The sequence below is a fragment of the Schistocerca gregaria genome, chromosome 4, assembly GCF_023897955.1.
Source record: "Schistocerca gregaria isolate iqSchGreg1 chromosome 4, iqSchGreg1.2, whole genome shotgun sequence".
Classification (NCBI taxonomy): Eukaryota; Metazoa; Arthropoda; class Insecta; order Orthoptera; family Acrididae; genus Schistocerca; species Schistocerca gregaria.
The window spans coordinates 492,555,905-492,569,396 of NC_064923.1; the positions used below are offsets into that span (position 1 = coordinate 492,555,905).

Consider the following 13,492-nt stretch of genomic DNA (forward strand, 5'->3'; position numbering starts at 1 on the left):
TCCTGAGCCCTGAAGTAACATAAGAGTGGCAGGTACAGATGGGTTCCACAGGCAGTTAACTCTCATTGCCGGTCGACAACGGAGCACAAATTTGACAACAGTGGAAAGGAATTAGGCCACCTGCTTTCCATAGGCACAGTCACAGCATCCACATTGAGTGATCTTGGGTCATCAGGGAAAATTTAAATCTGACCGACATGCCAAATGGAAGAACCCCACAGCCCATTGTTATGTAAAACGTTTAGATTTCTGGTCAGTACCAACTTCATATCTGAACAGCACTTACATACAACGTGCTCATTTAGTTTGAGATATATTCCCTTCTCTGTCCTACCCTAAAATGTTTGCCCTCTTGAGGCTCTTAGTACCATGGAAGTTACTCCCTGATGTCTTAAAACATGCTCCATTACCCTGTCGGTCGTTTCCTCGCCGATTCCGGGCAGAAAGTCCTCACTGAAATTTCACCATCACTCTAACTCTACATCCGAAACGCTTTGGTCTTCTTCTACTCCGGCTTTCCCATTCTTCTTATTACACTTCCGTACAATGCTTGTTTCCACATGTACATTCGCAGAAATTTCTTTTTCAAGATAAGGAGTGTTTTTGTATAGTAGTAGACTTATTTTTGGAGAGGACTGCTTCCTTGCCTGACATAATCTGCTTCTTATATTTTCCTTGCTTCATCTGTTGCACTTTATTTTTCTTCCAGGGTACCATATTTCTTTCTTTCTTTTTCGTTGTCCCCAGTTTTTGTGTCAAGTTTATTACTAACCTGATTGTTGCTACTTATCATTAGTTTCGCCTTCCTTTCATTTACTATCATTTATAATCTTAGCTCATTAGACAAGTGATTTCCTTTAACATCTCCCTTACTTCTTCGTCACTTCAACGGGGATGGCAAAATCATCAGAAAACATTATTCTTGATATCCTTTCAGCCTCTACTGCAGCCCCACACCTGACCATTTATTTTATTTCCGCCATTGTTTGTTCGAAAACAGTGGGTCCCTCCAAACACTTTTCTCATGTTCGCCAATTCTCATTTCTCTCCTTCGATTTCGGTTATGTTGGTTATGTCCCTCCTTCCCCCAAAATTTATATCTATTTATTAGAGGATTATAAACGTCTTTCACCGTTTTCCTTTATCGATCACATTTTCTAGAACGACAAAGCCCATGAAAATGCCTTAATTTTTCTTAAGTCTAATTTCTATGATTAAGTGTAATGTTAAGATTGTCTGACGGATGCCTTAATCTGTGCTAAAACCAGACTGATCGTCATCTAACAAACACTGAATTTTATTCAACCTGAATATGAAGTTTGTATCAGGTGCCACTTCTCCTCGTGGCGTTGTTGATGCGTCCGGAACCGTCGGTTACGTGCAGAAATTCAGGTGGGCACTGAGTAATGGGTAGTGGTTTTCGTCTCAAGCTGTACACTCTCGATCCTCAACATCTTAAAAGCTTCCAGACGTTACTCTCAGACACATGCCATTGTGAAGGAAAAGCTTCTCTTCCCCACATGATGTTTTGATGTGTAAAATATAGGGATATATCAGTGTTAAAACCTTGGTCATTGAATATCTTCCATATTATATATAGAATACTCACACACAGTTGGACCTTCATTGGGGAAATGAAATATTTTGACTTTTACTGGAATGTGCAGAAATTCATTTTAGTTAAGTGACGTGGTGGGAAGCTAATTAATATGAACTGTATTTCCTAATTACAAAATAAAATGCATTTAATTATGGGATTTGCATTTAATAACAACTTAAAGAAATATAAATAATTTTGTTTGTATAAAACATGTCTATTTGGACCACAAATATGTTATTACAGCTACTTTTTATAAAACTTATTGTGACACAACTATTCCACAATGCAACCAAAAAAGGAAGTAAGCAGTATAAACATTACGTTAGTGAAAACCTCAGGACCCCTTCCCAGAGTTTCAAAATGGTTCAAATGACTCTGAGCACTATGGGACTTAACAGCTGTGGTCATCAGTCCCCTAGAACTTAGAACTACTTAAACCTAACTAACCTAAGGACATCACACACATCCATGCCCGAGGCAGGATTCGAACCTGCGACCGCAGCAGTCGCGAGCTTCCGGACTGCGCGCCTAGAACCGAGAGACCACCGCGGCCGGCCTTCCCAGAGTTTCACTTAAAACCTTGGTCATTGAATATCTTCCATATTATATATAGAATACTCACACACAGTTGGACCTTAATTGGGGAAATGAAATATTTTGACTTTTACTGGAATGTGCAGAAATTCATTTTAGTTAAGTGACGTGGTGGGAAGCTAATTAATATGAACTGTATTTCCTAATTACAAAATAAAATGCATTTAATTATGGGATTTGCATTTAATAACAACTTAAAGAAATATAAATAATTTTGTTTGTATAAAACATGTCTATTTGGACCACAAATATGTTATTACAGCTACTTTTTATAAAACTTATTGTGACACAACTATTCCACAATGCAACCAAAAAAGGAAGTAAGCAGTATAAACATTACGTTAGTGAAAACCTCAGGACCCCTTCCCAGAGTTTCAAAATGGTTCAAATGACTCTGAGCACTATGGGACTTAACAGCTGTGGTCATCAGTCCCCTAGAACTTAGAACTACTTAAACCTAACTAACCTAAGGACATCACACACATCCATGCCCGAGGCAGGATTCGAACCTGCGACCGCAGCAGTCGCGAGCTTCCGGACTGCGCGCCTAGAACCGAGAGACCACCGCGGCCGGCCTTCCCAGAGTTTCACTTAAAACCTTGGTCATTGAATATCTTCCATATTATATATAGAATACTCACACACAGTTGGACCTTAATTGGGGAAATGAAATATTTTGACTTTTACTGGAATGTGCAGAAATTCATTTTAGTTAAGTGACGTGGTGGGAAGCTAATTAATATGAACTGTATTTCCTAATTACAAAATAAAATGCATTTAATTATGGGATTTGCATTTAATAACAACTTAAAGAAATATAAATAATTTTGTTTGTATAAAACATGTCTATTTGGACCACAAATATGTTATTACAGCTACTTTTTATAAAACTTATTGTGACACAACTATTCCACAATGCAACCAAAAAAGGAAGTAAGCAGTATAAACATTACGTTAGTGAAAACCTCAGGACCCCTTCCCAGAGTTTCAAAATGGTTCAAATGACTCTGAGCACTATGGGACTTAACAGCTGTGGTCATCAGTCCCCTAGAACTTAGAACTACTTAAACCTAACTAACCTAAGGACATCACACACATCCATGCCCGAGGCAGGATTCGAACCTGCGACCGCAGCAGTCGCGAACTTCCGGACTGCGCGCCTAGAACCGAGAGACCACCGCGGCCGGCCTTCCCAGAGTTTCACTTATTATTCAGACACGTACGGAGTGTATATGTTGACAGGCACACTTTTATGTAAGTGCTTCAGGGATTTTCATAGTGGCCGCTATGTGGTTGGTGTGTCGATATACTGTCTGTCAGCTGGAGCCGGCAGGCAGCAACTGTGCAGAGGGTTGTTCAGTGGATGAGGTCAGGCATCTGTCCACCTAGCTACAGAATTCAAACTCTGAGCGACCTCCGAGCGTAGCTGAAGTGCCTCCCATCAGACTTACCAGCATAGGATGATATTTCTTCCCCTCCCCCTTTTGAGTCATCAGTCTTCTGACAGGTTTGATGCGGTCTGCCAGTAATTCCTCTCCTGTGCGAACGTCTTCATCCCAGACTAGCACTTGTAACCTACGTCTTCAATTATTTGCTGGATGTATTCCAATCTCTGTCTTCCTCTACTGTTTTTACCCTCTACATTTCCCTCTAGTACCATGGAAGTTATTAATTGATTTCTCAGCTGATACCCTATCATCCTGTCCCTTCTTCTTGTCAGTGTTTTCTACATATTCCTGTCCTCTCCTCATACCTCACTTATCAGTCCACCTAATTTCCAACATTCATCCACAGCACGTCTCAAATGCTTCGATTCACTTCTGTTCTGGTTTTCCCACAGTCCATATTTCACTGCCGTACAGTGCTGTGCTCCAAACATGTATTCTCAGAAATTTCTTCCACAAATTAAGGCCTGTGTTTGATACTAGTAGACTTCTCTTAGCCAGGAATGCCCTGCTTGCTAGAGCTAGTTTTCTTTTGATGTCCCCCTTGTCCGTCCGCCACTGTTTCTTTTGATGCCTAGATAGTAGAACTCCTATACTTCATCAACTACAGGACCATCAATCCTGGTGTTAAGTTTCTCGTTGTTCTCATTTCTGCTGCTCCTCATCACTTTCGTCTTTCGTCGATTTACTCTCACTCCATATTTTGTACTCATTAGAGTATTCATTTCATTCAGCAGATCATGTAATTCTTCTTCACTTCCACTCAGGACAGCAATGTCATCAGCGAATAGTATCATTGATATACTTTCACCTTGAATTTTAATTTCACTCCTAAACTTTTCTTTTATTCCATTATTGCTTCTTCCATGTACGGATTGAACAGTAGGGACGAAACACTACATCCCTCTTTTACTTCCTTTTTAATCGGAGCACTTCGTTCTTGGTTGTCCAGTCTTCTTATTCCCTCTGGGATATTTTACATATTGTGTATCACCCGTCTCTCCCTAAATATTAGCCTCATTTTTCTCAGAATTTCGAACATCTTGCATCATTTGACATTGCCTAACGCTTTTTTCAGGTCGACAAATCCTGTGAACGTGTCTTGATTTTTCTTTAGCCTTGCTTCCATATCAATCGCAAAGTTAGAATTGCCTCTCTGGTGCCTTTACATTCTCTTAAGCCAAACTGATCATTATCTAATACATCCTCAATTTTTTTTTTACATTCTTCTGTATATTATTCTTGTAAGCAGTTTGGGTGGATGAACTGTTAAGCTGACTGAGCGACAATTCTCGCACCATCGACATCTGCAGTCTTTGTAAATGTGTGGACCATATTTTTCCGAAAGTGAGATGGTATGTCGCCAGACTCAACATTCTACACACCAACGTGAATAGTCGTTTTGTTGCCACGTCCCCACTGATTACAGAAATTCGGATGGAATGTTGTCTATCCCTTCTCTCTTATTTAAGTCAGCGAAGGCTCTCTTAAATTCTGATTTTGAATCAAGTACTGTTTCTTCTTCTATCACATCAGAAAAGTCTTCCCCCTCTTAGAAGCCTTCGATGTACTCTTACCACCTATGCGCTCTCTTCCCTGGATTTAACAGTGGAACTCCCATTGCAATCTTATTGTTACCACCCGTGCCTCTCATTTCACAGAAGGTTGTTTCCACTTTTTGAACTGAGCCAATCCTTCCGACAATCATTTATTTTTCAATTTCTTGACATTTGTCATGCAGCCATTTCGTCTTAGCTTCCCTGCACTTTCTATTTACTTCATTCGTCAGCGGCTTGTATTTTTGTGTTCGTAGATTTCCCTGAATATTTATGTACTTCCATCTTTCTTCGATCAGCTGAAGTGTTTCTTCTGCCACCCATGGCTTTTTCGGAGTTATCTTCTTTGTAACTATGTTTTACTTTCCAACTTCTGCGATTACCCTTTTTAGAGGTGGTCATTCCTCTTCAACTGTACTGCCTACTGGGCTATTCTTAATTGCTGTGTCTACAGCTTTAGAGAACTTCAAGAATATCTCGTAATCCCTTAGTACTTCCGTGTCCTACATGTTTGCTTAGAGATTCTTCCTGACTAACCTCTTAAACTTCAGCCTATTCTTTAAAACTATCAAATTGTGATCTGAATCTGTATCTGCTCGTGGGTAAGCCTTAAAATCCAGTTTCTGATTTCGGAATCCCTGCCTGACAATGATGTAATCTAACTGAAATATTTCCAAGCATGCCTCCTCTTCTTGTGATTCTTGAACAGATTATTCGCTATTACTAGCTTAAATTTATTACAGAACTCATTTAGTGTTTATCCTCTCTGATTCTCTGTCTCTAACTCATAGTCTCCTGTAACCATTTTTTCTATTCCTTCCCCTTCAACTGCATTCCAGTTCCCCATGACTATTAGATTTCCATCTCAGTTTACGTACTGTATTACTCTTTCAGTATTCTCGTATACCTTCTGTACCTCTTTAGCTTCACCTTGCGACGTAGGCACGTGTACATGAACTATCGTTGTCGCTGTCGGTTTGCTGACGATTTGGATAAGAACAACCCTATCACTGAACTGTTCACAGTAACACACTCTCTGCCCTAACTTCCTATTCATAACGAATCCTACTCCCATTATACCATATTTTGCTGCTGTTGATAGCCTATAATCACCTTACTAGAAACCCTAGTTTTATGTCCATTTGACATCACTGACCCCTACGATATTTAAGTCTCCATTATTACTTAGCAAATTTGCTTCCATATAACTGTCAGCTCAAATTCCTTATCTCCCCATCCAAATTATTATGTGGCAATTTTAATTAATGCTCCGAAACATCCTCGTGTACCACGCTGAAAGAAACAAACTCGCAATGACATTTCAGCTCTGCAAACATTCCTACATAAGTTTCAAACTAAGCAATTTCGCCGATATCTGTCAATTTTCCAGTACTATAAGGGTCAAATTCAGAATGGGCTTGAGCTATGCCTAACTACCAACTTTATAAGTCGAATACTTCCCTGTATTCTGTAATTTAGATCCAGTTAATGTATATTTTTGATCTAGATGCAAATGACCACTTTTTCTGTAATTAATGCCATTTTTAGGCATGAGAATGGTCTGTTGTTCGACCAAAATGATATTTATAATAAAGTTACTTACACCTATTGTGCCAAATCATAACTTTTCAAAAAAAAAAAAGTTTGCGTATTATAAAATTATGTGTGTTATAAAAGAGCTTCTCACATAATTTTACAAAATATGGTATCACGTGCCCCTATGTGTCATGGAAGCTGAGCTTCACTCGTTGCCGCCGGACGGAGTGGCCGAGCGGTTCTAGGCGCTACAGTCTGAACCCGCGTGACCGCTACGGTCACAGGTTCGAATCCTGTCTCGGCCATGGATGTATGTGATATCCTTAGGTTAGGTAGGTTTAATTAGTTGTAAGATCTAGGGGACTGATGACCTCAGAAGTTAAGTCTCATAGTGCTCAGAGCCATTGGAACCTTCTTTTTTTCACTCGGTGCCCATTGGGATTAGAGCTTTCGTGTGATAGCTTTGTGCACTATATTTCGTTTCTCTGTATCCCGTAAAATCACCTAAGAATTTAACCGTTAATTGCTCCTACTTTACTACATACGCACATTGAGTTAAAAGTAGTTAATTGCTCCCCTGCCTGATGTCGTAGTTTTAATAGGCGTGGTGGTGGTGGTGGTAAGCTCCTATGGGACCAAACTGCTGAGGCCATCGGCTCCTAGGCTTACACACTACTTGAGCTAATTTAATCTTACTTAGGCTAAAGACAACACACACACACACACACACACACACACATGCCAGAGGGAGGACTCGAACCTCCGACGAGGGGAGCCGCGCGAACCGTGGCAAGACGCCCTATAGCACGCGGCTAGTCTGCGCGGCTTTTAGTAGGCAGCAATGTATCAGTAGCAGTAGTTTCTCTGTCAAGATATTCTCCGTAACAGATGGGACGTGACGAATGAGTGTGCCTGCCCACAGGCGCGCCAACTGCTGGAGCGACTGAAGTCTGCGCTGGAGGCGCGTGTGCGGCTACTGCCCTGGCTGGACGCGACCAGCCGCGAGGCGGCGCTCGCCAAGTTGGCAGCCCTGCGCGCGCACCTGCTGACGATGCCCGGCCTCTCCAACCACACGTACGTGGCCGCGCTCCTCCACGACGTGAGTCGCCTCTCGCCTCGCCTCGACTCGCACACCGTCAATAAGTAACTCTGACATCAGCACCGCAGCCTACTTTCTCCATGTTTTATAAGTTCTCTATTGTCGACGAGGATTTTTTGTTGTTGGCCAGGTGTAAGGATGCGTGTCAGGTTCTGTACGACACTGGAATACTACTTTTAGCTGTATATCAGGAACAATGAATGGAAACCACAAGAAATCTGCCGGTGTTCAGCTGTTGAGAAGAAAAATAGCAACATTAAGAAGATTCGGACGTATTTCAGGGATATTTTCTAAGTACTGCGACATGAGGGACCGATGCACAGTAATTATGATTTATTTTGTGTGTTACACCAATTTACTTTGCTTCTTCGAAATACCCGGACACCAGCCACTCCCGGACTCCCATTCTAAAACGCACTTATTTAGGGGTGCAAAAGTTCTGTGATGTGTAATTGCATAGGCTTCCGCGTCCAGAGTCAGCTGACATAAAAGTTTTCTGGTTGTGATGTGGTTGCCATTGCTACAGGAACAGCCCACCATAGCGTCGTTGTACCTCTCTTCCTTTGCATTCAGAGAACCTATTCACTAGGCGCATGTCGGCCAGTGTTTCGTCAGTAAGTTTACTCAGATTTTTGTGTAACCCCGTTAACATACACACAATACTACCGCAAAAACGAACACGACACAAGCAAGGAGTATGGAACTTACATGTGTCCATGGAACAAATGTGCCTCCAAGCGAGACACACAGTGCATTCAGTCGACATTTGCACTGCTGTGGAGATATTGTCAGTGCCATACGGATACAATAACAAATGAAGTTAGATCTCAAATTGTAACGGATCACAGGAGACCACGGGACCGTTATACCATAATACTCAAAAAATGTCCCTGGAGAACATAAGAAATTTTATCACTGAGTTCTGGTTCACCCGTATAACTAGTATTACTAGAGTAAATGATTTCAGTTTCTGACCCAAAAGTTTTAACGTTAGTGCCACATCTCTATTGTGTGAATCTTTATGGGCTGAAACACCAAGTTCCCAACGCCAGTAACTCGAATCAAAGGTTTTTCACATTCGTTTATAGTACTTTTCTTTCCCGCTCCCTCTATCCGAAATCTTAGTCCGTAGGTTTAAAATTTCTGGAGTATATGGGTTATTTGCAGAATAAGCATACCATACTGGTGTCATGGTGACGGCAATTCAGTAAGGGCTGATGCTAGTAATATTGGTTCTTTTTCGGTAGGAAGATAACTGAAATATCATGAGCGATATTTTGATTCCATATAAAACACTATTATCACCCATATTTTATTACTGTCTGTGTGTCCCGAATCAGATTGGACAAACGTGGGACGTCGAAAGTATACCCCGTACGCCCAAAATGTTTCGAAGCTGGATTAATAAAAAATGGAGAAAAGATGGTGGTTTTAATGCTTCGGGTGTTCTACATAGTACTGAGTACAATACATATAACTCTCGTACAACGATGTGTAGCTGTCAAAGTCATGCTTTAGGATGTTTTCAATTCGCACGGCATATTGGCTTGACCATCGGTTATGTCATCAGAGCTTTGACACTTCGTATGAGTGTATGCACCAGATCATTTAGAGGTAGGCTAGTGCTGACAAAAAAAGTCCCCTTCCCCGTGATACTTTTTTCAGGAGAGATCTGTCCTCATTCTGAATTTCAGTCAAGTCGTGGCAGGCGTCCGCGAGCTGTTGTTTCCCTACGAGAGTGAAATGTGTGAAACGAAGTTTTCACACTTATCTTCAAAACAGTTTTAAACATGGCTGTTTCGCAACAACCGTACACAGTTTCCACACATAGGAATTTTACAAACAACCGGTTGAAAACAACTGACCTAGTTTTCAACCTCTACTAAGGGTGTCTTCATCAGAATCAAATTTTGAGAACCCTATAAAATAATTCATATAAATGAAGTACAACAAACATAATAACCAAGATGAAAATTGTCATGACGTAAAAGGTCATTTACGTAAAATTAGACTGCGAGAAAGCAATGGTCAGAATTTAGAGCAGCTATGCTCAAGTCAAAAATAAAACAAAACACGTTTCAGCCGTTTCACACATGCCTAGCTAGGAACAATATCCGACTGATCGGCCCAGTGGCTGATGTTGCTGCCACTAAAATAATACAAATTGTGCCGCCTCTCGGGCGCGGAAAATGACATGTGTCCATTTGAAACACTATAACAGAAATAATGAAAACACGACATATATTATAAAGACAAATTACAAAGGAATAGAGCTTAAGGTATTTTTGAAAATGCACAATAGTCAAGCAGATGAAATATAACTGCCATGTATTAGGCTTTACAGAAATTTCTGTTAGGTAAAGGACACAATAATACAGAAAATTTGTTCAAACACCTGTACAGTCCAAAAGAATATCGACATGAAGGTAACTATAGTAGTACACACCTAAAATTCTAAGAAAAATATGTTTCTGAGCTAGAGGCAGAAAAATATAGCAAAAAATGGAGGAATCCCAATTCTGCGAGCAGTGGATTAAAACCACTGAATAAATTTTTATTACATAATTGTAACTGTTCATTGAGAATGAGGCCGTCGTTCTTAGAAATATGCTTGGAAACCTCTAGCTCTTCCAGTACCTCGAGCCCATGACATGGAAACTTCTTCGACGCTTTTCGATGATCAGCAAAAGTGGGATTATGTACATTAGTGCCTCTATTTCTTCAAAACTTTCGGGAGAATAAGTTGAGCACTTGATTTAAAGATGTTACTCCACTGCGATTTGTGACACAACAACGTTGACACATTATGGCCGCATGTCCACCACTGAACACAAACTGCTTACAGCTGACAGGTTGTTAGTACAAGCTGCCACCGTAAGTTATTGGAAAAATTTGGAAATTTGTAGAAAATTCGTAAGGGACCAAACTGCTGAGGTCATCGGTCCCTCAGCTTACACTTAAGCTAACTTACGAACCTCCGACGGGGGCGCAATGCGAACCGTGGCAAGGCGCCCCAGTCGGCACGGCTACTCAGCGCGGTGGTTACTGGGCTCACGTCCCTTATACGCCAGGAATAAAAACAGTTGAGGAAGTTTTTGGACGGACGATTTTTATAGAAGGTCGGTGCGAACTGTCAGAGACGTTTTTGACTGCCAAGAACGTGTAACGCAAATGTTAAAAAGTATTAACTGCTTGTCATTCGATGAAAGACGCCGTAAATCTCTCTATGACATGCGTAGAAAACTTCAAGAGCCGTCTTTCACACCGGAAACAAGTATTTTGTGGCCCCTACGTACCTACCCCGAATATATTAGGCTGCGAAGCAGTTATTGTTCCCATCGTCTATTCGTAAATGGGATGTGGAGAAACCTTGACGTGTGGTACAGTAAAAGGACCCTCTGACACACACTGCCCAGTGATTCTCAGCTGTAGATGCAGATTTATTGCTGTCTCTCTGAAATGTAAGTACTGAAAGCAAGCAACATTCTTACCTTATCAAAGTTCCTGTGTGTGACATGTACTGTTCAAAATTTCGTCTATTCATATTATCCGTAATCGGAGGTAATAAACACTGGCACCTCGTTGTATAATTAACGTTGTGTAACACTCGTAAATGACTGACGGACAAGTCACCCGAGTGACTGAAGCAGCAAAGTACCGTGAGTGAAGCAGTACTATCAACTTGGTAATCAAACTTCCTGGCAGATTAAAACTGTGTGCCCGACCGAGACTAGAACTCGGGACCTTTGCCTTTCGCGGGCAAGTGCTCTACCATCTGAGCTACCGAAGCATGACTCACGACCGGTACTCACAGCTTTACTTCTGGCAGTATCTCGTCTCCTACCTTCCAAACTTCACAGAGGCTCTCCTGCCCACAGTTTTAATCTGCCAGGAAGTTTCATGTCAGCGCACACTCCGCTGCAGAGTGAAAATCTCATTATGGAAACTTGGTAATCGTTTGCACCATATTGTCTCGTCAGTCATGATTATATTCCGTCCTGGAACTATTATCATTGACGATCGTAAACGCATCAAATACTGTGGGTCTGTAAAATAAGCAGGAAGTGCAAAGAAACAAACTCGGCATTGAGGAAAACTTATAAAGGCTTGATCATATAAAATACTGTCACTGCGTGTGTGAATGTTATGGGTATAAGTGCAGATGTTTCTAGTGATAACTGAGGACAGTTTATTGAACAACATTACATCAGTATTTACTTCATTTGCAGACTAATAATGTCCGCTGTAACGAGTATTATGTTGATAGGTTGGTTGGTATACGTGGTACAAGGAAGGTGTTTAAGTTTATCTTCCCCTGGGCAGCATGTCACGTATTTTAAGTGTGGATTCGTAAAGTCAAAATAATAGTCTATATTGACAGGTGCAAAACGACCGTGCAGAAAACATAAGATAGAAAATTACGAGATGTGTTTGCAGGGAGACTGTTAGATGCAAAGCAAAAACAATTTGTACACTGAATTTGGTACATTTAAGAGAGCAATTGTCACAATATCTGTACCTGTACCCATATAACTTCGTATTCAGCTTCGGGGAAGTCAGAATTGTAGCCTTTAGGTTTTAAGTTTCAGATGAGAAGCAGGATAGGCTAATTAATAGTATGTATGCATGGGAAAGGCTAGGATGAGATAGAATGAGGACATGGGATTTAATGTAGCTAGAGGTTAGTAAACGATCTCTTGTATTAAGTGAACGTACAGTTCGTTTGTATCTGTTCAATAGCACTGTGTAGCTACTGTCAACTTTTTCTGTAATGTCTCTATGCATACATACATACATACATTACCACTTGTTTCATAGATCACGAATACGACATTTCTTAATGATGCGGAACATGTCACTTTAAGATAAGTTTTCTTTACAAAAAATATTTCGTTGTTGTTGCAGTTATTACTTCGTGTCTAATAATTCTTCTATTTAGCAGAAGGAGTTGTCATTCAGAAATTCTTTTAATTTATTTTTTAAATGTCGGGTGGCTATCCATTTATTGATCCTTTTATTTCTATTTTTACGATTTCTTTTAGATGCCTGATATGGGCTCCAAGTAGATATATACACATCATTTGTAAACCATGTATCATACATGTATCGTTAACGACATTCAACGAGATCACTTTGAAACGCAATTTAATTTTTGCGGTTCATTTACTTTGTTATCTGTTTATCAAACGTATTCAGTTCTTACTGCTAGAAGCATAATTATCATGCGGTAAAATTTCACCTGGTGTGTCCAAAACTACCCACCCAGACTTTTATTCCATTATACGTAATCTTACCTCTGTGACACTTCACCTGTTCCCTTTATGTGAGCACCTGTAGTGAAGTGACGGGTGAGGTGACGGGAGGTGGCCGCTGTGTGCGCAGGTGGAGGTGCGCCAGGACGACCTGTTCGGCAACGTGCTGCGCCGCTACCGCCAGCTGCGGGCCGAACACGCGCGGCGACTGCGCCAGCCCGCCGACGACGACCGGTGAGTTCCCGCCACGGTCCTACCAACCTGCTTACCGCGTCTTACCGTGGCGTCCATTATTTAACTCAATATACGGCTGCTTGTCGACCACTGGAATGTATGGTTGGTGTTTATAATTACTTTATTGGGATATTTCAAAAAGATTCGTTCTATTTCACAAGACTATACGTTCTGCG

The 13,492-nt window shown here is 40.9% G+C and overlaps 1 protein-coding gene across 1 annotated transcript in view; it reads left to right on the forward strand.

The window, feature by feature from the left end:
- The window catches only part of LOC126267782 (endothelin-converting enzyme-like 1), a 340,693-nt gene that overhangs the window by 281,188 nt on the left and 46,013 nt on the right, over nt 1–13,492 (forward strand). The window contains exons 11-12 of the mRNA XM_049973087.1: nt 7,654–7,830; nt 13,213–13,316. Of these exons, the coding sequence (XP_049829044.1) occupies nt 7,654–7,830; nt 13,213–13,316 (281 nt within the window). The remainder of the gene's footprint in view (nt 1–7,653; nt 7,831–13,212; nt 13,317–13,492) is intronic.